Genomic DNA, 21,025 nt, shown 5'->3' on the forward strand with positions numbered 1-21,025 from the left:
AAGTGGGCGAAGACAAGAAGTTCTTCGNAAATAGCAAAGATTGTCTGCTTTGGCCCGTTATTTATCGCTTTTAACCTCACGGTTTTGAAACGCATCTACTAGGGAGAGATTTTCACACCCTTATAAGGAATGCTTCGTTCTCCTCTCCAACTGATGTGGGATCTCATAATTCAAATACCTTTTAAAGGTAAAGACTACACTATTTATTGGGTTTTTATCGGAAATCTATTCGACGGATTAGATTCTAACTTTCTACCGATCCAACTTCATTACAAAAATGGTTTTCTTTTGCAGAAAGCTAGCCTGATTACAGTGCTAGATGGTAAAAATAAAAAACTGAAGAACATAGATAGGAATTGGATGCCTGTGTAATGTGTTGTTTTGTAACGTTCAAAGAGTAAATGGGAAAGACTATACTGAAAAGGTCCATAAAGGCACGAGTTCTTAGGCAGAAAAAGGGGTAGTAGCTCACCAGTTTTAGAGGCTTGATTTTGAATTTTGATTCTGATTTTCTTGTCGGAATTATATAGCTTCTTGGGTGTGTTCTGTTCTTGTTCGTTTCTGATCTGATACATAAGATGGGGAACAGAATGTCACGAGAAAATATGCCTTTTTTCACCCTTAATGATTTGATTGGAGAATTTGGTAGTGTCTTCGTTTCTAAATGAATTATGGGTTGTTTTGTATTGTTGCTCCACAATCCCTGAATCCTGAAGCTATCCTTTGGAGTGATCTTATAAAATACAAGATTTTGATCCACAATTTCCCCTCCCAAGATCAAGATTTGACTGACCGAACTGAGCTAAATGTGTCGAGTTTACAATCATCTTTCTATGTTCAAGAAGGGATACATGAGTATAAAATGGGAGGTTTAGCGTGAGTCGACAAAAGAAGAGTCAATATCGAAACCTGTCGCAGGTAGGCGAAGACAAGAAGTTCTTTGCTCATGTAAGGTCAAAAATCACATAATGCGACTCACGCTAGACCTCCCATTTTATACTCATGCATCCCTCCTCGGACACAGAAAGAGTTGAAATTGAAACCTTTCACAAGTGGGCGAAGACAAGAAGTTCTTCGCTCATGTAAAGTCAAAAATCACATAATGCGACTCATGCTAAACCTTACATTTTATACTCATGCATCCCTTCTCAAACATAGAAAGAGTCGATATCGAAACTTGTCGCAGGTAGACGAAGACAAGAAGTTCTTTACTTATGTAAAGTTAAAAATCACATAATGCGACTCACGCTAAACCTCCCATTTTGTACTCATGCATCCCTTCTTGAACATAGAAAGAGTCGATATTGAAAGCTTTCACAGGTAGGCGAAGGCGAAGACAAGAAGTTCAAAAATCACATGGTGAATTACATAAACTATATAAGAATTTCTCTGAATGTTATAGAGCATCATTTTACATTCCAAGTATGAAAATACTAACTTTCAGACTATGGTAATGGGCGACAAGAACAAAAGCAGGCAAAATGGATGTCATATTGTGTTTGTGAACGTTTTGTCAAGGCAAGGGCATAGGGGGCTTCCAATTTGCGAACTCAACTAACTGCCTATTTACAAAAGATGCATTGTGCAACCAAAATGTTTCAGTTGACTGGTGAAATAGCCTAACCTTCCTCTGAAGTTCCCACAGAATTCCCTGCATGGTAGAGCATGGTGCTGAATCTGAGGCATAAACCCATAGGCATCTAATTTGTCGACCTCGCGCTATCATCTCTTCTATGGTTGCATCTGCAAGAGCGAGCGAAGATTCGGGATTTAAGTTTTAAGACAATAGCATGTTGATCAAGATATAACAGGTGAGTGAATTAACCTGGAATTGTTTCTAGGTACTCTAACAGTTGAGGGCCTATTTCACTTGATGGCCATTTTATTGAGATCCGAGAGTAGTCGATAACGTTCTGGAAAGGCAATTCGACCTGATCCGATAGTATAACTGGTACACACTCCTGTAAACACACAGCATGATATTATCTTTATTACCAATTCCTCTTATCAGCCTAATGCGTGTGTGAGACAGAGAGACATACCACAAAAAATGACTCGTAAAAACGAAGTGTCCACGATGACTCTCCACGTGGTGCAAGACAGAACTTAGCGTTGCGCAAGTGCTCGAAATAATCCAGCTTTCTGAATTTGTCAGGACCACTGAACTTCAAAACTGGAGATTCCAACTGTTTGGGATATCATATCCATTTTATATATATATATTCTCGATCTTAGATGACAAGAAGCAGGAGTTTTCATATCCCTCCCTATATTTGTTCGACTCGATTCAGAGAATGAGATATATTAAGTTAAGGAAAACAACGCACCTTTTCAGGAAATTGTTTAGAAAGTTCGATCAACTTTAGACGACCAACTTTTCCTTGATCCCGTCCTAAATAGTTGGCCAAATACTTCCTTTTAGATAAAGGCAAAGGCTGGACTATTTTAGTTCCATCTGAAGTCATCCCATCATCAACATTGCCAGGAATGATGATATCTTTCCATGTATTGAAAGCACTAATGTCTTTCTTATCCGTCCGATCCCCCTATACTAACATGGAAAACAAAGATGTTATTGTTCTTTAAAAAAATTAGAAGACAAGTCAAGAAAGTTGAAGTCAATATAAGGCTTAACAACCATCCAACCAAAAACAATTAGACAATGTTTAGTTTCAAATGCATCTAGTCAAATGTTCCATCAATGAATCACCTACTGCCATCATGTAAGGATTGCAATTCAGGAGAGTATAATTAGGGCCAAAAGTGAAATGACCCCAAAATCAACTGCTTCAGGAAACATTTGATTACTTAATTACATAAATAATCAATATCTGAAGTGCAACAATATCCTATGAAATTGTTTCTTACCTCAGGTGTAAGAATTATGGAACGATTTATGTATGTCGCCCAAGATTTAAATAAGTGAGCTCCTGCACCACTGCAATTGGATAGCAGGAGTGTAAGTAATGAAAGTTAGAAGCAACACTCAAAAAATATGTTCCAATATAACCTGAAATTACCCTATTCTTGCTCAATGTGAAATTTGAACAAACCATGAAAACTGAGACTAATAGCTATATGTTGAATACAATGTTTTAAAAGGCTATTTGAACAAACCATGAAAACTGAGACTAATAGCTATATGTTGAATACAATGTTTTAAAAGGCTATTGAGGCTTACGCCTTGAGGCTCACAAAAACTTATAATGTTTTTTTTATTTAAAATTGAGGCTATGCCTTATATTGTTTCTTCAAGAGGACGAGCCTCGAGGCTGCCTTTAGCCTTTTAAAACATCGGTCGAATACTAAAAATGTATTCGTTAACAGGCTCAATAACTAGCCCCTAGTGCTGTCATTTCCATGAATGTCTAATTAGAATAAAGACCTTATACCTTGGGAAAACAAATATGTGGTCACGACCCCCTGAGAGCCTGAAATGTGGCATTTGACTTAAAACCTGAAAGATGGTTAAGATTAGCACAATATGCAATATGATTAGCCTTTTCTATACTCATCGCTAAAGTGATGCAACTGTTTTTGCCTGTTGCAATATCAATAAAAAAAAATGCACCTGCTTATATGCTTGATTAATCTCCTTGTCATTGAGACCACCTAGCATCCTAACACATTTAACATAAGCTGGTACAAAGAAAAAATCTGCTTCTTCTTTCTTTCTTGTTCGAAATCTCGATTGTTGAAGCAATGTGTGAATTTTCACCTGCAACCAATCAATGAAAGATATAGAAAGGGAGATGATTGTCAATGAGAAAAGGCCTATAAAAGATGTTTGTATTGAACAAAAAAGAGTTAAGAGGTGAGAGGAAACGGTGATTAGGAGTCCTCCCTAACATGCCCAGATGGCTCACAAAAAGCCTCGAGACATCTGAAGATTAAAAAGAGGGGTAAATGGTTGAAGCTCAAATAGGAACCTCAAAGACGATCAATCTTAATCCCAACCCTCAATAACTTCTATTACTCAATCTCAAAAATCAATCAGTTCTCCTCTTTCCACAATTCCCACGAGATGAAACGGATGGCCCTGGACCAGAGAAGAATTTACGAAACTTGCAATTATTCCTAATAATTAAGGTAATGTCAATGGAAGTATAAGCTTGTGCAGAGTTCCGGGTAGATTTTGCAACATGTTCTTTTTCATAATCTCCTCTGATGTGAGTTGGGCGGATATTTTATGTTTTGAAACAGCCCAAACTCACCGCTAGCAGATATTATCCTCTTCGGATTTTCTCATTCGAGCTTCCCCTCAAGGTTTTTAAAACGTGTCTGCTAGGGAGAGGTTTCCACACCCTTATAAAGAATGTTTCGTTCTCCTCCCCAACCAATGTGGGATCTCACGATCCACCTCTCTTAGGGGCCCAGCGTCCTCGCTGGCACTCGTTCCCTTCTCCAATCAATGTGGGATCCTCCAATCCACCCTCCTCCGAGGCCCAACATCCTTGATGGCACACCAACTCGTGTCCACCCTTTTTGGGGCTCAACCTTCTCGCTGACACATCGCCCATGTGTCTGGCTCTAATACCATTTGTAACGGCCCAAGCACGAAAGGGAAAGTCCAAAGAGGACAATATTTGTTAGCGGTGGACTTGGGCCGTTACATGTTCCCTCTCCTTAAGCATTTTATCAAAATGATACACATAGAACTTCCACAAGCAACACACTCATCTCAAACTTCAGCTGTTTTCAGAAACAGGAAAAATACCATCAAAATCAAGCCTAAACGCATTCATAAGACGAAAATGGTCAAGTTTACGAACTGTAAGCAGCAGCTAAACACTAAATAATCTCATCAGAGGTCTCCCAAATCAGTTTAAAAAACGGAAACAGGGGAAGCCGAATAATAGAATTACAAAACAACAATACCTGAGTGCCCCATTGGCCTTTCAAACAAGCAGCAGCCGTGATTTTCCCGTCCCTCCCATACATCAAAGGTTTAAGCCCCTGAATTTCGTTCTCATCATAGACATAAATCTTGAGCGAAAGACGAGAACCGTACCCTCTCTCAGGCCACGATACAGATCCATCGTCATTCGATTCCACAACATAGTGTGACCGAAGGAATACATCAAACGAGTTTTCAGCAGAGGAAACGAGCAATCGATCGTACGCACGGGTAAGGAAGAAGGTGGAGCAGACAAGAAGCAACGCCCCGATCTGATGCGACCTGGTACAAAGTGGAGGATTGCTGTGAGCTCCGAATTGTCTCCCTTTGTTGTTCATGCTTCCCAATCTTCGTCTCCCGCACTCTCACAGTCCCTCCCCCTCCGATTGACGACGGAAGTTCAGAAATTCTGAAGGGTTTTTTGGGAACTTCACAAATTGTTTATCATTATTATTTTTATTTAACATTATAAAAAATAATTTCTATATAAATTTCAAAATAATTTAACGTTTGGTTGACTATTGAAAAACCAATTGACTTATTTTTTGAATTAAGTAGCTAACAATCAGTCTAAAATTAGTCAAATTAGTAATAAAAACAACAGTAAAAAAGTAAAAAATTAATACAAACCAGTAAAAATTGATCTCGGTTCGAACGGTTTTTGTTAGAAAGAGTAGAGAACGATCCGTCCTCAAGAACGACATATCTACCTACCTCGTCTCGTTCTTTCCGATAAAAAAATGCTTACTTTAAGATACTTCAAGACCTATTTTTCGAACTTCCGAAACTTAATTATTCACGAACAGATATTGTTCAGTAATTTAGAGATAAGTCAATGACAGTAAATGGACTAAAAAAATATATTTTAATTTAAATTGAATTTTTTTTTTTTAGTATAAATTGAAGGATGTGAAAACGTGAATGGAACCGCCATCCATTTACCAAGTTCACACCTTCTATCAGTCGAGTAACTCGCCTAGGGCATAGTTGAGCTTGCGAATTTTGGTCGTTCCAGTGAGCTTGGCTTAGGGCACAGTTGAGCTTCTGAATTTCGGTTTCAGAGATGCCTCGTCGTAGGGACGACGATGAAGATGACGATATTGATGCTGATGATGAAGAGTATGAGGATGAGATGGAGCAGCCTTTGGATGACGAGGAGGAAGAGGAAGATCGCTCGAGTAGGAAGCGGAGGAGATCGAATTTTATAGACGATGTTGCTGAGGAGGATGAGGATGAGGAGGAAGAAGAGGAGGATGATGAGGATTTTGGTGGCGGTGCTAGGCGGCGGCGTGCTAAGAGGCCTAGTGGTTCTCAGTTTTTGGATATTGAGGCGGAGGTCGATAGCGAGGATGATGAAGAGGAGGACGATGGAGAGGACGGTATGTTTCACGTAGTTGGCTTTGTGTTTTTATTGGTCCTATTAGTTCAAATTTGAGGGAAAACTGGTTAGCGTATGAATTAGAGTGCGCTTAGGGTTTTTCTTTTTGGGATTTCCTCAGTATGTATTCAGTTTAGTGGTTAAAAATCGTTGAAAATCCAAGCTTTTTCTGGATGGCCTATTTCATTTGAGGCACATTCAGTCAATCCAGTTGAATAGTGAATTAGAATGGCTAGTCAGGAGTCTAAATTGCGAGTTTCAGAGATCGAGAAGTATTCCTGTACTAGTTTCTGGCACGTTAGTCATGCCTTGAAGTTTGATTATTTGAACGGGAATTCGATGTATATGGTTGTGACCAATTGTTTTTTTTTTTTTTTTTTTCCAGTAATTTGGTGAAATGGCTGCAAGTCATTTTTTTTTTTAACAAGAAAAAAAAAAACTCTTAATTGTTATGTGAAAAATTAGTTATAGTATAAAAATTTATAGCTCACAATTCGAGAACACCATCTGAAACCCTCGGTAAGAGTTTACAAAAAGACACCCCTACTATAATCAATTTCACAAGGAGAGGAATTATGAATCTGCTGGACATGGCCAACCGATAAGAGGCTTGAAATTTAGCAACATCCAGTCAAATGGTTCTTTAGTTTGTGCCATTAATCCATTAAAGCCTAGTATTGCCTTAGAGCTCCACGCTTCGAAGTAATACGTTCTCCTTAGAGGGTTTATCAGACATTCACGAGCAACCAAAATTTATGAAGACATGTTCTCAACATCGTCTCTATGAAACATGAAAAAAGGTGTGAAGTGTGAACTGATTTGTTTGTCCTCCTCTGCCTTTGTAAAAAGTGCACATGTTTGGTTTAGGGTTGCCAACTTATTTTTTCTGTGTTAATGCCATCCTGTCATACAATCCCCTACAAAGCTTCCCCCTTTCTGGACTTCTCAATCTCCAGAAAACATTCATCCAAGTCTTCCTTCAAGAATTGAAGATTCAATGTTCTTGTGTTCAGCCGTTGCAAAATACTAATACTAGTAGTAACAATAATACAGTGTGAACTGGAGTGCCACAATCCATCCACATAAGCACCATTCCGAAAAAAGTTTTCCTATCATTACTGATCTTGATTACCTCCAGTTTTTGTATACGGAAACAACTTTTTAAATGTTTCACCAATAATTTCTTTCACTGCCACATTTCCTCTTATTTATAGTATTACCATTCTCGCCCTTTCTGTAATTGCAAGCCACCACCTTATGCTGCAATTCATGAGGTTCGTCAGTAATTTTCTTGAATCATTCAGCTAACTGAGCTTCAATTTTCTTCCACTAGTTGCCAATTCCTTAACCTCCACACTCCAAGGGCCTGAAACTTTACTTTCCTTTCTTCATCAGCTACCAAAAAGCCCCTTGACTTCTCAATCTGAAGAACTATCCCCTTAGCCATGAGAAATAAGGACGTATAATACAAAAGAAAGCTTGAGAACCAGTTACAAACAATTATCCAATCCCTTTTATAAGATACAAAACTTTCCATCATCTCACAATTTAGAGCACCTTCTCTACTGCACGGCTTCAAGATTCTAACTGGATTACCATGTAATACTAGGGAAGTGCCATTTTTACATGTATCTTAAATGGTCAGTCTAGTTGCTTTCTGTCAAACTACTGATCTTTGCCTAGGTTGTTCAGGAGTAGGTTTACTCTAAGAGTATTACAATATGGGGTGGGGTTTAAGAATATAGGATTGTTTGGTTCAAACTCTCAGTAACCTTAATGCTTGGAACCATTGATAATTACTACCAATTTTCATGAGAATGTGCACTGTAAATAAGAAAATGGTCAATAAACACTTCTGGTCCCTGCTGTGAGTAATCTCATAAAAATGAAGTGTCAACTTTTATTATGTAATGGTTTTGTCTTTATTTTATGAACACATTTGATCTCTAATATGTTTATCAATCTGCAGACGTGAAAAAACTCGATTAACTCTTAATAATGTTTTCACGATAAGACCAAACCATTACAAATTTGACAGTACTTGGTAAGTTGTTACATAGTAAAGGGGAGGGACAAAATTGTTACATATTTGAAAGTGTAGGTACTAAATTGTTACAATTAATGTTTAGGGACTAAATCATTACTTTGTTGTGAGTACAAGGACCATAAGAGTTCTTAACCTAAGAAAATCAATATGGCAAATAACTGTAGAATTAATTATTCATTTCACTAGTTTCTTTATACACGTGACTTTCATTTATGCATGGGTCAAGTAAATCAGTAATCTTTTAATCTTGCAGACTTCATAGTTGATGGTGCAACTGATATACCCGATGAAGATGAAAATAGAAGGATGCATCGCCGCCCATTGCTACCCCGAGAGGATGAACAGGAGGATGTTGAAGCACTTGAAAGAAGGATTCAAGCTAGATATGCAAGGTCAAATCATATGGAATATGACGAGGAGACAACTGAAGTGGAGCAGCAAGCGCTTCTACCTTCTGTAAGGGATCCAAAGTTGTGGATGGTTAAATGCGCGGTATGCCTACCTATACTCACAAAAATTTCATATTTTCTTTAGTTTCTTATTCCCCAAGATCTTTCCCTTTTGGAGTACTTGTCTGAGAGAATGAATGCACATGATTAATGCATACACAACTTTTTGTTTGTTAGATTGGCCATGAGAGAGAGGCTGCTGTTTGTCTAATGCAAAAATGCATTGATAGAGGGCCTGAAATGCAAATAAGATCTGCAATTGCTCTTGATCATTTGAAGAACTTTATATATATTGAAGCGGACAAAGAAGCCCATGTTAGAGAGGTATATTATGCTCTTTTATCATATGTTATTGAATAAAGATCACATTCAATTATGTTGGCAGTGGATCAAATCTTCAAATTTGTTTTGGTTATTGGCACATCCTATTTTTAGACTGAATTCAATTCTGTACGTAGTCACTAACTCTTCATTTTTTTTTCTTTGTTTTAGGCTTGTAAAGGTCTACGCAACATATATTCACAAAAAGTAATGCTTGTTCCAATTAAAGAGATGACTGATGTTCTCTCTGTTGAAAGCAAAGCAATTGATCTTTCCAGAGATACGTGGGTCAGGATGAAGATTGGGACATACAAGGGGGATCTTGCCAAGGTAATTCTGGTTCTTTCAGTAAGTTCAGATATTTCACTCAATCTATCTCTCTTTGATGCATCAAGCTTTTGTTTCTTTAGGTGGTGGATGTTGATAATGTGCGGCAGAGGGTTACTGTGAAACTTATTCCTCGGATAGACCTACAGGCTCTTGCAAACAAATTGGTAATGTTTTGAAGGACATTATTTTTTATTGCCTTTGGTATTTCCTCATTATGGTATTGAACTCACAATCTTCAAATGTTGTCTCATATCGGGAAGTTTCTTAAGCTTTACTTTTTAAGTTTTCATCTGTCTGCAGTCCTTGTTAATATGTTTGTAAACATATTTTGTAGGTAGCATTTCATGTCTTCATGGATTTTAGTATATAAGTAAATATGAGTGTTTATATATTTATGTATTCATGTATAACATAGGTTCCTTCTCTTGGATATTGACATCTTTCTATGATTGAGAAGGAATGCATTTATTTTATACCAAGTTCTCTTTCAGGAAGGTAGAGAAGTTGCTAAGAAGAAGGCATTTGTTCCTCCACCCCGTTTTATGAATATTGATGAAGCTAGGTACCCAAATTGTTTCTCTGATTGTAACCTTGTCCCTTATATTTGATATAAATTGTTGTTTAAAGTCCATATTTACTTACTCTTCTTCATATCCAGAGAGTTGCATATCCGTGTAGAGCGCAGACGCGATCCCATTACTGGAGAATACTTTGAGAACATAGGTGGCATGTTTTTCAAAGATGGTTTCTTGTACAAAACAGTGTCCATGAAGTCAATAAGTGCCCAAAACATAAAACCAACTTTTGATGAACTTGAGAAATTTCGAAAGCCTGGGGAAAATGGTGATGGGGATATTGCTAGTTTGTCTACCTTGTTTGCAAACCGAAAGAAAGGGCACTTTATGAAGGGTGATGCTGTCATTGTTGTCAAGGGGGATCTCAAGAATCTGAAAGGATGGGTAGAGAAAGTAGAGGAAGAGAATGTCCACATCAGACCAGAAATGAAAGGCCTTCCTGTAAGAACTCAACTAAACTGGTTCTATCTTGTTTTTCATCATTTTATTCAAAGGATCAAGTTTGTATCTAGTGTGACCCTTTTTTTCTTTCAATAGAAAACTCTTGCTGTGAATGAAAGAGAACTTTGCAAGTACTTTGAGCCTGGAAATCATGTAAAAGTTGTAACGGGGACTCAGGAGGGGGCTACTGGTATGGTTGTGAAGGTGGAGCAGCATGTGCTTATTATACTGTCTGATACAACCAAGGAACACGTGAGTTAGACTTTCTTGGAAGTATTATTGAATCATAGGTCTTGCTTATTACTGAATGGTATTTTACTGATAATGTGCTGAAATGCCCTAAATCTTTATCATCTTCAGATCCGGGTATTTGCTGATGATGTTGTTGAGAGCTCTGAGGTAACAACTGGTGTGACGAAAATTGGGGATTATGAACTTCATGATCTTGTGTTATTGGAGTAAGTAGTTGTTAACATCATTTTTTAGTCTTAACTTTTATGTATAAGAATTGGATTCATAGAATGTCATTAACTTCTGCAGTAATATGAGCTTTGGCGTGATTATACGTGTAGAAAGTGAGGCTTTTCAGGTGAGTATGCTTTGGATCATGTATGCTATTCTGTCATTTTGTAGTCAATAATTTCATGAGTGTGATTTTGCTCTAGGTTCTTAAGGGTATTCCAGATAGACCTGAGGTTGATATCGTTAAGTTGAGGGAAATAAAAAGTAAGATTGACAAGAAAATCAGTGTTCAAGATCGACACAATAACACAATTTCCGCCAAAGACATTGTCAGGATTCTTGAAGGTCCTTGTAAGGTTAGATCTCTGTTTCATGATATCTATTTCCTTCTAGATGTCAAATTTTTTTTTTATCAGAATGTTGCTTTGCGCCTACTATAGGGAAAACAAGGTCCAGTGGAGCACATATACAGAGGTGTGCTGTTCATTTATGATCGCCATCACTTGGAACATGCTGGCTTTATATGTGTTAAATCACATTCTTGTGTTGTTGTGGGTGGATCCCGAACTAATGGAAATAGAAATGTAAGTTCTTGTTTTGATCTAATATGGGATCTTTTCTAGCACATTTTTGACAATTATATCTTGATAGTTGATTTCTGCTGCATTTTTCATCTTGCAGGGTAATTCGTACTCTAGGCTTGCTGGCCTTGGGGCTCCACCTCGTTTTCCTCAGTCGCCTAAGAGATTTTCCAGAGGAGGTCCCCCGAATGATTGTATGTTGTGGATCTCTTGTTTATCATGTACTCTTATTATTGTTTTGTGATTTTCTGATAAATGATTATTCTCTGGTTTTTTATTAAGTTGTTTACTTGTGATTCAGCTGGTGGAAGAAATAGAGGTGGAAGAGGGCATCATGATGGTTTGGTTGGATCAACAGTGAAAGTTCGGCAGGGTCCTTACAAGGGTTACCGTGGGCGTGTTGTTGAAATAAAAGGCCAACTGGTTCGAGTAGAGCTTGAGTCTCAAATGAAAGTTGTCACAGGCATGTTTTGAACTTTTTCTGGAAATACTTGAATCTACCTGTTATATATATGTGGGATTACTTGTATCATCTTTTTTGAAGGATGTCTGGGAAATGTTGAGTCTCAAATGGAAGTGAAATATTTTCCATTAACACCATAATACTTGTTTTATTTGCAGTTGACCGCAATTTTATCTCAGATAATGTGGCTGTTTCAACCCCCTATCGGTAAATATAATATATGATAAAATTGATTTTGTTTGTTTCTTGTGATTTCAAGGTTCTAATGCTTGCTTTTTACCAGTGATACATCTAGATATGGTATGGGAAGTGAAACTCCCATGCATCCTTCTCGAACTCCTCTGCATCCGTACATGACCCCAATGAGAGATATGGGAAGTTAGTTCTCTTTCCATGTTGCCTTCTTTTTTTTAATTCTTATTATACTTTACAAGGTTTATTCATGTTTTACTATCTGTTTTTATAGCAACGCCAAGTCATGATGGCATGAGGACACCAATGCGAAATCGAGCATGGAATCCATATGCACCCATGAGTCCGTCAAGGTAAATTTTCTATGGATTAATGAACTTGATAAATTTATTAAGATAATATGGATAACAGCGTAGAAGATATGTGCTTAGAGGCTCCATAAATTATTATTATTATTTTAATTCTTTTCTATGATTTTACTTCTTGGATATTGTCTTACGGTTAAAACATGTGAGAAACTTAAATTTGAGGATGTATCAAACTGCTTCCATATCATGAATGAGCTTGAAAATATTGATGCTATTGCTTATAAAGGTTTATAATTTGTATTTTACACGTTTTGTCAGTCTTGCATTGGAAATTTGGAAACTATTTCTTGGATGTATATTTGTTGCCTCTTTCTTTCTCCATAATTCTTCGCTTGGCCATTTTCTTTTTTAGAAAAGAACATTCTTATGCTTGTTACTGTTTTACTCTGCGTTTCTGAATTTATATAGTAATTTTAAGGGTAGTAGCTCTTAAGGCTAGATGCCAGAAGTATGAATAAAGCACCATCTGGTTTATGCTAAACATGGCTATTTGAAAAAAATAAAAATGGAGCATTATGTATATTAATTGTTGAAGTGGTACAATTAAGATCTATTTAATCTACTTCAGTATTTAATTTTTTTCCCTCATCAAGTCTCATCAGTGAACGTTGGGTTAGAAAAACTTGAATAAAGAGCAGTCAGACAAGATGTGGTATGTCATCTTTCATAAGGCAAACTGTCATAGTTGGTACCTATTCACCATCAGTTACCTTCTGAAAGTGACTGGTTATATGGTGTGAGTGGTGGCAGTGCGATAGTCAAATCCTGTACCTGGACCACCCAGAGGCAGATGTGATGATGCACGTGTTGTTTATTGCTGCTCTAGGAACTCGTTTGATGTGGAGAACAACTTAGGCTGTGGATAAATCTCTCATATATCAATAACTATACAGCTTCTTGATCTGTTATGCTGTATTTTCCATTTTGCATCATGTATTTTGGGCACGGATTACCCATTTGAGCTCTCTTTTTGAAATTTTTTTGTGCTATTGTCTTTTTTGATGATTGATGTTAAAAGTTCTGATTTTGCTGAACCAGGGAGAGCTGGGAGGAAGGGAACCCTGCAACTTGGGGAGCGAGTCCACAGTACCAGGTTAGATCTTTAATGATTTGTCAAAGGCCAATAACTATTCTGGTTTATTAACCATTAAAGTCAATAATAGTTGTTCTCTCTTCAGCCAGGAAGCCCTCCTTCACGAACTTACGAAGCTCCAACTCCTGGTACTGGTTGGGCCAACACTCCTGGTGGCAGTTACAGTGATGCCGGTACCCCTCGGGATAGTGGTTCAGCCTATGGTTGGTGCATTTGTCTTTATTTTAACGTTTCCTTGTAATTGACATATTTTATCTTAACAATGCTTCTCTTCGGTTTCAGCAAATGCCCCGAGCCCATACTTGCCTTCAACTCCTGGTGGACAGCCCATGACACCAAATTCAGCATCCTATCTTCCTGGTACTCCTGGCGGGCAGCCAATGACACCAGGCACAGGTGGTCTGGATATGATGTCTCCTGTTATAGGTTTGTATTACTCTTTTTAGCATGGCTTGTATTTCTATATACCAGTATGATATGATTTTTCCCGGGCTTAATTTTAAATAATTTGTTCATCACAAAAATATTAATAAACTTTTGCTACAAATAGAGTTCGCAACAGTTTGTCGTTTAGATTTGCCACTATAAATTAATGCTGAGTGGAGCTCCTGGGGGGTCTGCATCAATACAAATTTCGTTTTTTCTAATAATATTGTATAAGGGCTCATTTAAACTACCTCAAGAAAAATTGGAGTTCTTCTCAAGAGATCTGGAATAAAATTTATACCATAGGGTACGTTTATCAAACTTGAGGAAGTTCAATGTCTTGCAATGGGTTCATGACCGTGGAAATCCATTTCTGTCCATTTTACATTGTCATCTCCAATATATATATATATATATATATATATATATATTTATATATATNATGGCAGGTGGTGATGCCGACGGACCATGGTACATGCCAGACATATTGGTCAATGTCCGGAGAGGAGATGAGCTGATCATGGGAGTAATCCGTGAGGTGCTTCCGGTATGTTCTTACTAAATCTTTGCCCTCTACATTTTATTTTTTATTTGTACATTATTACATATTTGTTTCTGATCATGGGAGTAATCCGTGATGTGGCTGGCCGTCTTATGGAAATGTGGATAGGGTTGGCCCCAGTTCAGTGTGACATAGTTTATGTTGAATAACCTAATAATCTTTAGGTTACAATGAGCTTCATTATCATACAAGGTCCAACGGTTCTGTTTCTCCCAAATTCTCTCTTATCTAGTTTATGACAGAAGTCGTCTTAGATAGGAAAGCGGGAAAGATATGAACATAAGCACCGCATTCTATCACCTTTTAAGAAAAATGGAACCGTAATAAGGAGAAATTGGTAATAGAACACCACAAGGAACTTACAAATCTGATAAAGAAAAAGGAAAACGAGCTACCCTCATGGCTCTTTATTGGTGGAGTAGCATGCTAAAATTGGCCGTTTATAGAATTACGGCTGTTTTGATGAGGCTAACAAGAACATTTGGAAACCTTTAGGTTAGCAAATTTCACATGGAGAGTTTTTACGTTTAGAAAGAGGCAGGGTTCAAAAACGAGAACCAACAATGCATACCACCCTCGTTCCATACCTGTGATGTTTAATGAAAAATAAGCTAGCCATTATCATAAGCGTAGTTCGATTGGGTATATGATAAGAATATTGTTGATTTGGGTAATTTGGCTTTTCTCAGGATGGCTCATGTAGGGTAGGTCTTGGGTCAAGTGGAAATGGTGAAACGATAACAGCCATTTCTAGCGACATAGAAGCCATTGTTCCTAGGAAGTCGGACAAGATCAAGATAATGGGTGGTGCACTGCGTGGCGCCACTGGGAAGTTGATTGGTGTGGATGGCACCGATGGAATAGTGAAGGTAGACGACACTCTTGATGTTAAGATTTTGGATTTAGTTATTCTTGCAAAACTAGCCCAACCATAATTTTATTGGTTATAAACGAGAATCATACTGTATACTAGTAGTCTAGTGTAAGCTTTTTGTACAATTATAAATGAATTCCGGGGTTCATGTGCCAAAACTCTCTCTCCCCTTCAGTTCCTTGTTTCTTCACCCGTTGCTTCTTAGTGCTTGTAACCTAGTTCACTTATTCATACCCCTGCAACGAGTCCTCCAAATGGTAACTACATGTCATGGTTTAGATCTTTTGTTTTAGTTTGTGAACAATTTACGCTTGTTACCTTTAGGTCTTTTATACTTTCAACCATTTAGCTTTTGTTTCTGAACTTCTTATACAACCTTGTTTGTTCTCTTACCAGTTAATTTATGTTATATTAATGTATAGTAGAGTTCTTGCATGATAAACTCGTGAATTTATATTTTATAGTTGTATATATTGTGCTTGAGATGAAATTGTAAATAGATGCAGTATGAGAAAGGAGTTGAGAAAATAACAACGCATTTCATATCTCAAATTCTAATTTAAAAAGTGTGCAAACTTACGATTCTAGCTATACCCAAATTCATAAACTTGTCAAATTTGTATATGCATCATTTGTCACATGTGTGTAGACCATCTATTTGGATCTGGAAACTAGTCCGTTAGTTGATGTTCAAGAGTTCAATTGATATAATCATAAGTTTTCATACATGTATACTAGTGTTTTTCAACTAGGATATGATATGTGGTGTAAATTGATACACCTATGAAAGTTTCGAGTTTCAAATGTTTCAATTTATATAATTATTAGTTTACAGACCCTTGAATTCTATTCCTATAGCTAAATTAAGGGCATGATTCTGATATCACTTATTAGGAACAATGAACTTTTACTATGGTAAGATATTGTTTACTTTGAGCATAAATTTTCATGATTTTATTTATAGTTTCTTCAGAAGACAACAGAGAGTGTCTTTTAGTTATTAACGAACGGGTGCTATTTGTATTGAAAATCGAACGTTTCTTTTAAGTTACTTTGTGTCTAGAGTTTGCAATTGAGAGGGAGATGGACGAAATATTGACTTGTTTCGGAAGTCGGTGACACGAGGAATTGAAAATGAAGTGTGTGCTATAGAAAACTTCCCAGCCATTCCACTCTTTGAATTATTAAAATTAAAGCCAACAAAACAAACACAATGGAATTCAGTATTGTTTAGTTTCATTCATCGATGGAAGGGCGAGTGGTATTGGGCAGCCTCCTCCCTCGAACAAAAGAAGAGAACAAATGTAAAGATCTGGAGGGCTGGGCGTAGGGTACCATATGGGACGCCCCACGAACCGTTGCAAATGTCAGTATATTGCCATACTCGATCGCCCACCCGCCCACTTGTCCCTTGTGAAACCAAGCTCCGTACGGTACTGTGATCTTGAATTTAAGCTCATCAGCTAGCTCTCGAACCAGCGTTCTAGATCCCATTAGCGGTACCACTGAATCTTGATCCCCACTATACATTCATTCATTAGTGTCTTAGCTCTTTAGATAAGACATTAATTATCATCTCAAATATCAATACAGTTTGATTGCCACGAAAAAAACAATAATAACTGAAAATGTACCTGAAGATCCAAACCGGGATGTGGTTTTGGACTATTCTCTTCAGTATGGGAAGCATGTTGATGCTCGTATCATTATAATTGTAATCTAATATACTATTCAAATGTACAAAAAAAAAATCATGATTTAGATCGTGTTTATAACGATTTTGTACTTTATCTATAAAAAAATACTTACAAACTTTCAAAAATTTTAATAATTTCTTTCAAATTTTTAAGCTTTTCCGTAGAAATCATTAATATTTTATTTAAAAATATCTCATTAATTTTAAAGATACTAACGGTAAATTTTTTTTATTTATTTTTCTAAAAATTGTATTAATGTTTATTTTGAAAGGTGATATTTACAATTTCGTCCCGAAAGTATTTTTCAAATTTTTTAAAAAAATTTAAAAGTGTTTTAAAAAATAGTTTATTATTAACAAAAACTTTTAAGATTTTAAGAGTATATACTCAAAATTATATGAAATTAAGTAGTGTGAATCAATAGGATGTGGGCTTACTCACTGCACATGGACCATTCATAAGGCAACTTAGTACGATTAGCATGAAGAGCCACTTGAACTTCCGGCAAGTTCAAATAAAACAGCCTTTCATAGCTCATACACACATCAACTCCCATACTTACTTTACTCGCCTGCAAAAACAACCCAAAACAAAACCGATCACAATCGAACTTCCATCAAAAGGTCAAAAAATTCGAACCCGTAAACGGTTAGCACGAACCAATTTCTTCAATCTGAGCTCTTGCTGGACAAGGGATGGATAGCAAACATCAAAAAGAACACCATAGTTGTTAATGTAATCGCCCACGATGCGATTGGCATCGCCCATGGCTTGGTTGCATGACTTGCTGACATTGTGTGGATTGGTCAGCACGTAATCATCAAAATCGCAGTCTCTCGTGATTGCAAGCCCCACTTCATCAGAGATCATGCCGTGCGACCAAAAGAACTCGTACACCGCTGGCGCGTCCCTATCCAAATGAAGCAATGGGTTCCCAATCTGTGGGACCCATTACGAACAAACACATGGTTCAGTTTTTGGATTGTAAAAATGTTTGCTTAATCTACTACACCAGTCTGTGAAAGTTATCTATTTATAATCAAATAAATTATCATATTTAATAAATGTAAAGATACCGCATAGTAAGAACAAATATCAAATATGGTATATATGGTAAACTATAATTTAGTATTAAATATCATTAACCGATTCAAATTATGGATCAAATGGGTTTTGATTTTTGGGTTGGTGTTCTTACGGCAACTCCCTTGATGTTGAACTTGAAGGCGTTTGAGTTAGTGTTGTAGTCTAATATGGCGTCCGCTAGCTGAGGAATGTAATGACCTGCGTCAAGTTAAATATGTTTGAGTATTTACGAGCGATTAAATTACGAGTTTAGTTTTGTTTGTAGTTTGGATTTACCGGCATAACTTTCTCCGGTGAGGAAAAATGGTCGATCTTTGAATGCGGGAAACTTTTCGTACCATTTTAACATGAAGGTGAGCATGTCCCTCGCTGCCAAAATTAATAAAAAAATACTATTTTATTTAAAAAAATATTAACTCTAAAAATAATTCAATAGTCTTAGAATAGGAACGTTAATACTTCGTTTCAAAAATATTCTTAACCTTTCAAAAATTCCATTACTGCTCCTAATTTTTTTTTAATTGCTTTTGTTTATATATTAATGATAAAAAAAAATTTTAATTTTTTTTTATAAATATTGTTGATACTATTTTTAAAAATTTACGAGTATTTTTTAAATATGGTATTTAATGGTATTGAATGTTTTAAAAAAATTTAAGGTTATATTAGACAAAGTAGAAAGTTCACGATACAAATTTGAAAGTTTAAGAAAGCGAACCCGTAGAGGAATCGCCCGTTGTGTAGTCCGAGGATGTGTTGGAGTATGACCATCCTACCCCAGCAGGAGACTCCACAAACAGCAGATTAGAGGCTAATAAAGTAATTTCATCACATTAACAACAATTTTACAACAAAGTTGAGAAATTAACATATGAACAATTTAGTGACTTTCTTAATACCTCTATTCCAAGACATCGAGTTTCTTCGAAGCCCTCGACCATCTCCTTTCGGATAAAATGGCCCTAATTCCGTGAACGCACCGCCGCCCACGGACGAGCAACCGGGCCCTACATATATATTATGATATGATATGCATAAGAAGTGATTCCAAATTCAAAAGGTAAATAAAGGAAGCGAACCTCCATTGAGCCAGAGAGTGAGGGGCAGGAGATGGGCATCTTGCTGAGCTTCAGCAAAGTAGTAAAACAAGCTTCTCCCGGCATCGACATCGACATCCACATCGACATAGCCTGCAAATTGTCTGAAAGTGACCTTTGGCTGGCCGGGCAGCCTCCCGACCAGATCCTCGGCCGGGAAGCCCTCGACTGCCACCCGTAAGACGACGAAGAGCCAACCCCACACAGCCCCAAGGCTTCTCCACCGCTCCATGGCTCCAAACAGCCCCATCAGTGCTGAAAATATAATGTCCAGAGAATTGGGAGTGGATAGGTTTCCTTTTATGGTGCCTTTGAAAAGGTAATACATTGATGGGTTCTTATAAGGACATATGATGATGGTGCATGAACACACCCATGCACCAACCCCCTCGCCCTCTTTTCAATCTAAAATTTCTTTACGGTTCCGATAATATCGTTAATATTTTATTTCAAAAATATTTTAAATTTTTAAAAATGTTTAGAAAATAATTTTGATTTTAAAAGGTTTTACTAATACCTTCGATTCAAATGTTCTTACTGTCATTATATAAACGAAAATGGTATATCTACTTCTCATACATCATATCGATAAAAAAAAAAAAATTATTTTCTTCTAAAAGTTAATGGGTATTTTTAAAACATAGTCCGATTTATTAATAAAAGTGGTGAAAGATCAGATTGTTTTTTTGAAACTGGGTATTAACTTTTTGTAACGACCCAGATCCACCGTTAGCAGATATTGTCCTCCTTGAGTTTTTCCTTTTGAACTTCCGCTCAAAGCTTTAAAATATGTCTCTTAGGGAAAGGTTTCCACACCCTTACGAGAAGTGGTTTGTTCTCCTCCCAACCCGCATAGGACATCACAATTTTTGAACTCATTTTTTTAAAGTTTTAGCGTATCATTAAAATTTTTGAAAGTTTTATAATGGTATTTTGGAGGCGGAGTACGGAGTTTATAAAGATATTTTTATTAATTTTGGTGGAAAAAAATAAGATTGTTAATGAATTATATTGGTAATTAATCATGATGCATTGTAATTAATTAATGAGTGCTTATAAAAGTTAAAGGTGGCGACAAAAAGGAGGCGTTTGGACCCTTGTGGTCCTACCATTTCTTTCCTTTTTTTCTTGAGATCTTTTTACACTACCAAGCACGCTGTGAAAGAGGCTGATTGGTCGTTTTCTACCAACGACCAATTGAGTCCTGCATCTGTCGGTCTCACATTGCTCCTTGCAGACAAGGTACCATAACTAATATATCGAGATGCATTAGCTTTAAACCTTCGAGGATAAGAGAATGAGTATATCGTTCGTGCCCACAAGTACACGACGTTGAAACAAGAAAAGGGTGGCTTTGAATTTGGGAAGTTGATTATAAGAATGTGAGATCCCACGTCGGTTGGTGAGGGGAACAAAACATTCTTTATAAGAGAGTAGAAACCTCCCCTAGCAGACTTGTTTTAAAATCTCGAGAGGAAGTTTAGAAGGGAAAGTCCAAAAGAGACAATATCGACTAATGGTAGGTTTGGACGGTTAAAAAGAAAGTTCTAAAATATCCCGAGTTTAGAAGAAAAAGTCTAAAAAGAACAATATTTGGTCGCTTTGGGTTTGGGCTCTTACAAAAAAAAAACAAAAGAAAAAAAAAAAAGTTCTAAAATATCCCACTGAAAATTCGACGCAGAGATA

The 21,025-nt window shown here is 36.9% G+C and overlaps 3 protein-coding genes across 4 annotated transcripts; 1 reads left to right on the forward strand and 2 right to left on the reverse strand.

The window, feature by feature from the left end:
- Nucleotides 1-1,348: 1,348 nt before the first annotated feature.
- LOC111792609 (probable glucuronosyltransferase 47 A) lies at nt 1,349-5,325 on the reverse strand. Its single transcript, XM_023674123.1, has 8 exons — nt 4,879-5,325; nt 3,572-3,718; nt 3,393-3,457; nt 2,869-2,938; nt 2,328-2,546; nt 2,043-2,186; nt 1,826-1,961; nt 1,349-1,743 (listed from the first exon to the last, which is right to left on the reverse strand). The coding sequence occupies exons 1-8, from the start codon at nt 5,233-5,235 to the stop codon at nt 1,514-1,516; spliced, it is 1,368 nt and encodes a 455-aa protein (XP_023529891.1). The 5' UTR covers nt 5,236-5,325; the 3' UTR covers nt 1,349-1,513.
- Nucleotides 5,326-5,813: 488 nt separating this feature from the next.
- LOC111792595 (putative transcription elongation factor SPT5 homolog 1) lies at nt 5,814-15,822 on the forward strand. Of its 2 annotated transcripts, none has more exons than XR_002814827.1 (22): nt 5,814-6,276; nt 8,576-8,814; nt 8,949-9,095; nt 9,264-9,422; nt 9,503-9,586; nt 9,914-9,984; nt 10,081-10,438; nt 10,535-10,690; nt 10,799-10,896; nt 10,979-11,027; nt 11,104-11,256; nt 11,341-11,484; nt 11,582-11,675; nt 11,783-11,944; nt 12,103-12,151; nt 12,228-12,322; nt 12,411-12,489; nt 13,543-13,597; nt 13,687-13,800; nt 13,880-14,023; nt 14,473-14,570; nt 15,275-15,427. XR_002814827.1 is itself a non-coding variant. In XM_023674110.1 (22 exons), the coding sequence occupies exons 1-22, from the start codon at nt 5,961-5,963 to the stop codon at nt 15,518-15,520; spliced, it is 3,114 nt and encodes a 1,037-aa protein (XP_023529878.1). In that variant the 3' UTR covers nt 15,521-15,822. The 2 variants fall into 2 exon arrangements, 1 of the variants encoding a protein (XP_023529878.1); XM_023674110.1 differs by having other exon boundaries at nt 5,961-6,276; nt 13,683-13,800; nt 15,275-15,822.
- A 785-nt stretch (nt 15,823-16,607) lies between these two features.
- On the reverse strand, nt 16,608-19,571 carry LOC111811816 (serine carboxypeptidase-like 42). The gene is made up of 9 exons (XM_023698858.1): nt 19,322-19,571; nt 19,142-19,249; nt 18,961-19,053; nt 18,519-18,611; nt 18,355-18,440; nt 17,817-18,095; nt 17,594-17,727; nt 17,094-17,186; nt 16,608-16,981 (listed from the first exon to the last, which is right to left on the reverse strand). The coding sequence occupies exons 1-9, from the start codon at nt 19,569-19,571 to the stop codon at nt 16,696-16,698; spliced, it is 1,422 nt and encodes a 473-aa protein (XP_023554626.1). The 3' UTR covers nt 16,608-16,695.
- Nucleotides 19,572-21,025: the final 1,454 nt, after the last annotated feature.

This window comes from Cucurbita pepo, chromosome LG01 (genome assembly GCF_002806865.2).
Source record: "Cucurbita pepo subsp. pepo cultivar mu-cu-16 chromosome LG01, ASM280686v2, whole genome shotgun sequence".
NCBI lineage: Eukaryota > Viridiplantae > Streptophyta > Magnoliopsida > Cucurbitales > Cucurbitaceae > Cucurbita > Cucurbita pepo.

What these genes read in the sequence shown, in the direction of transcription:
- LOC111792609 (XM_023674123.1), bottom strand. Translation starts at nt 5,235, where the DNA reads ATGAACAACAAAGGGAGACAATTCGGAGCTCACAGCAATCCTCCACTT. An exon ending in AAGGCCAATGGGGCACTCAG is followed by an intron (nt 3,719 to 4,878) that starts GTATTGTTGTTT and finishes GATTGGTTGCAG; the next exon opens with GTGAAAATTCACACATTGCT. An exon ending in CACATATTTGTTTTCCCAAG is followed by an intron (nt 2,939 to 3,392) that starts GTATAAGGTCTT and finishes ATCCAATTGCAG; the next exon opens with TGGTGCAGGAGCTCACTTAT.
- LOC111792595 (XM_023674110.1), top strand. Translation starts at nt 5,961, where the DNA reads ATGCCTCGTCGTAGGGACGACGATGAAGATGACGATATTGATGCTGAT. An exon ending in CAGAAATGAAAGGCCTTCCT is followed by an intron (nt 10,439 to 10,534) that starts GTAAGAACTCAA and finishes TTCTTTCAATAG; the next exon opens with AAAACTCTTGCTGTGAATGA. An exon ending in TAGAAAGTGAGGCTTTTCAG is followed by an intron (nt 11,028 to 11,103) that starts GTGAGTATGCTT and finishes ATTTTGCTCTAG; the next exon opens with GTTCTTAAGGGTATTCCAGA.
- LOC111811816 (XM_023698858.1), bottom strand. Translation starts at nt 19,571, where the DNA reads ATGGAGCGGTGGAGAAGCCTTGGGGCTGTGTGGGGTTGGCTCTTCGTC. An exon ending in AACGGGCGATTCCTCTACGG is followed by an intron (nt 18,612 to 18,960) that starts GTTCGCTTTCTT and finishes TAATTTTGGCAG; the next exon opens with CGAGGGACATGCTCACCTTC. An exon ending in TCAACATCAAGGGAGTTGCC is followed by an intron (nt 18,096 to 18,354) that starts GTAAGAACACCA and finishes TGGGTCCCACAG; the next exon opens with ATTGGGAACCCATTGCTTCA.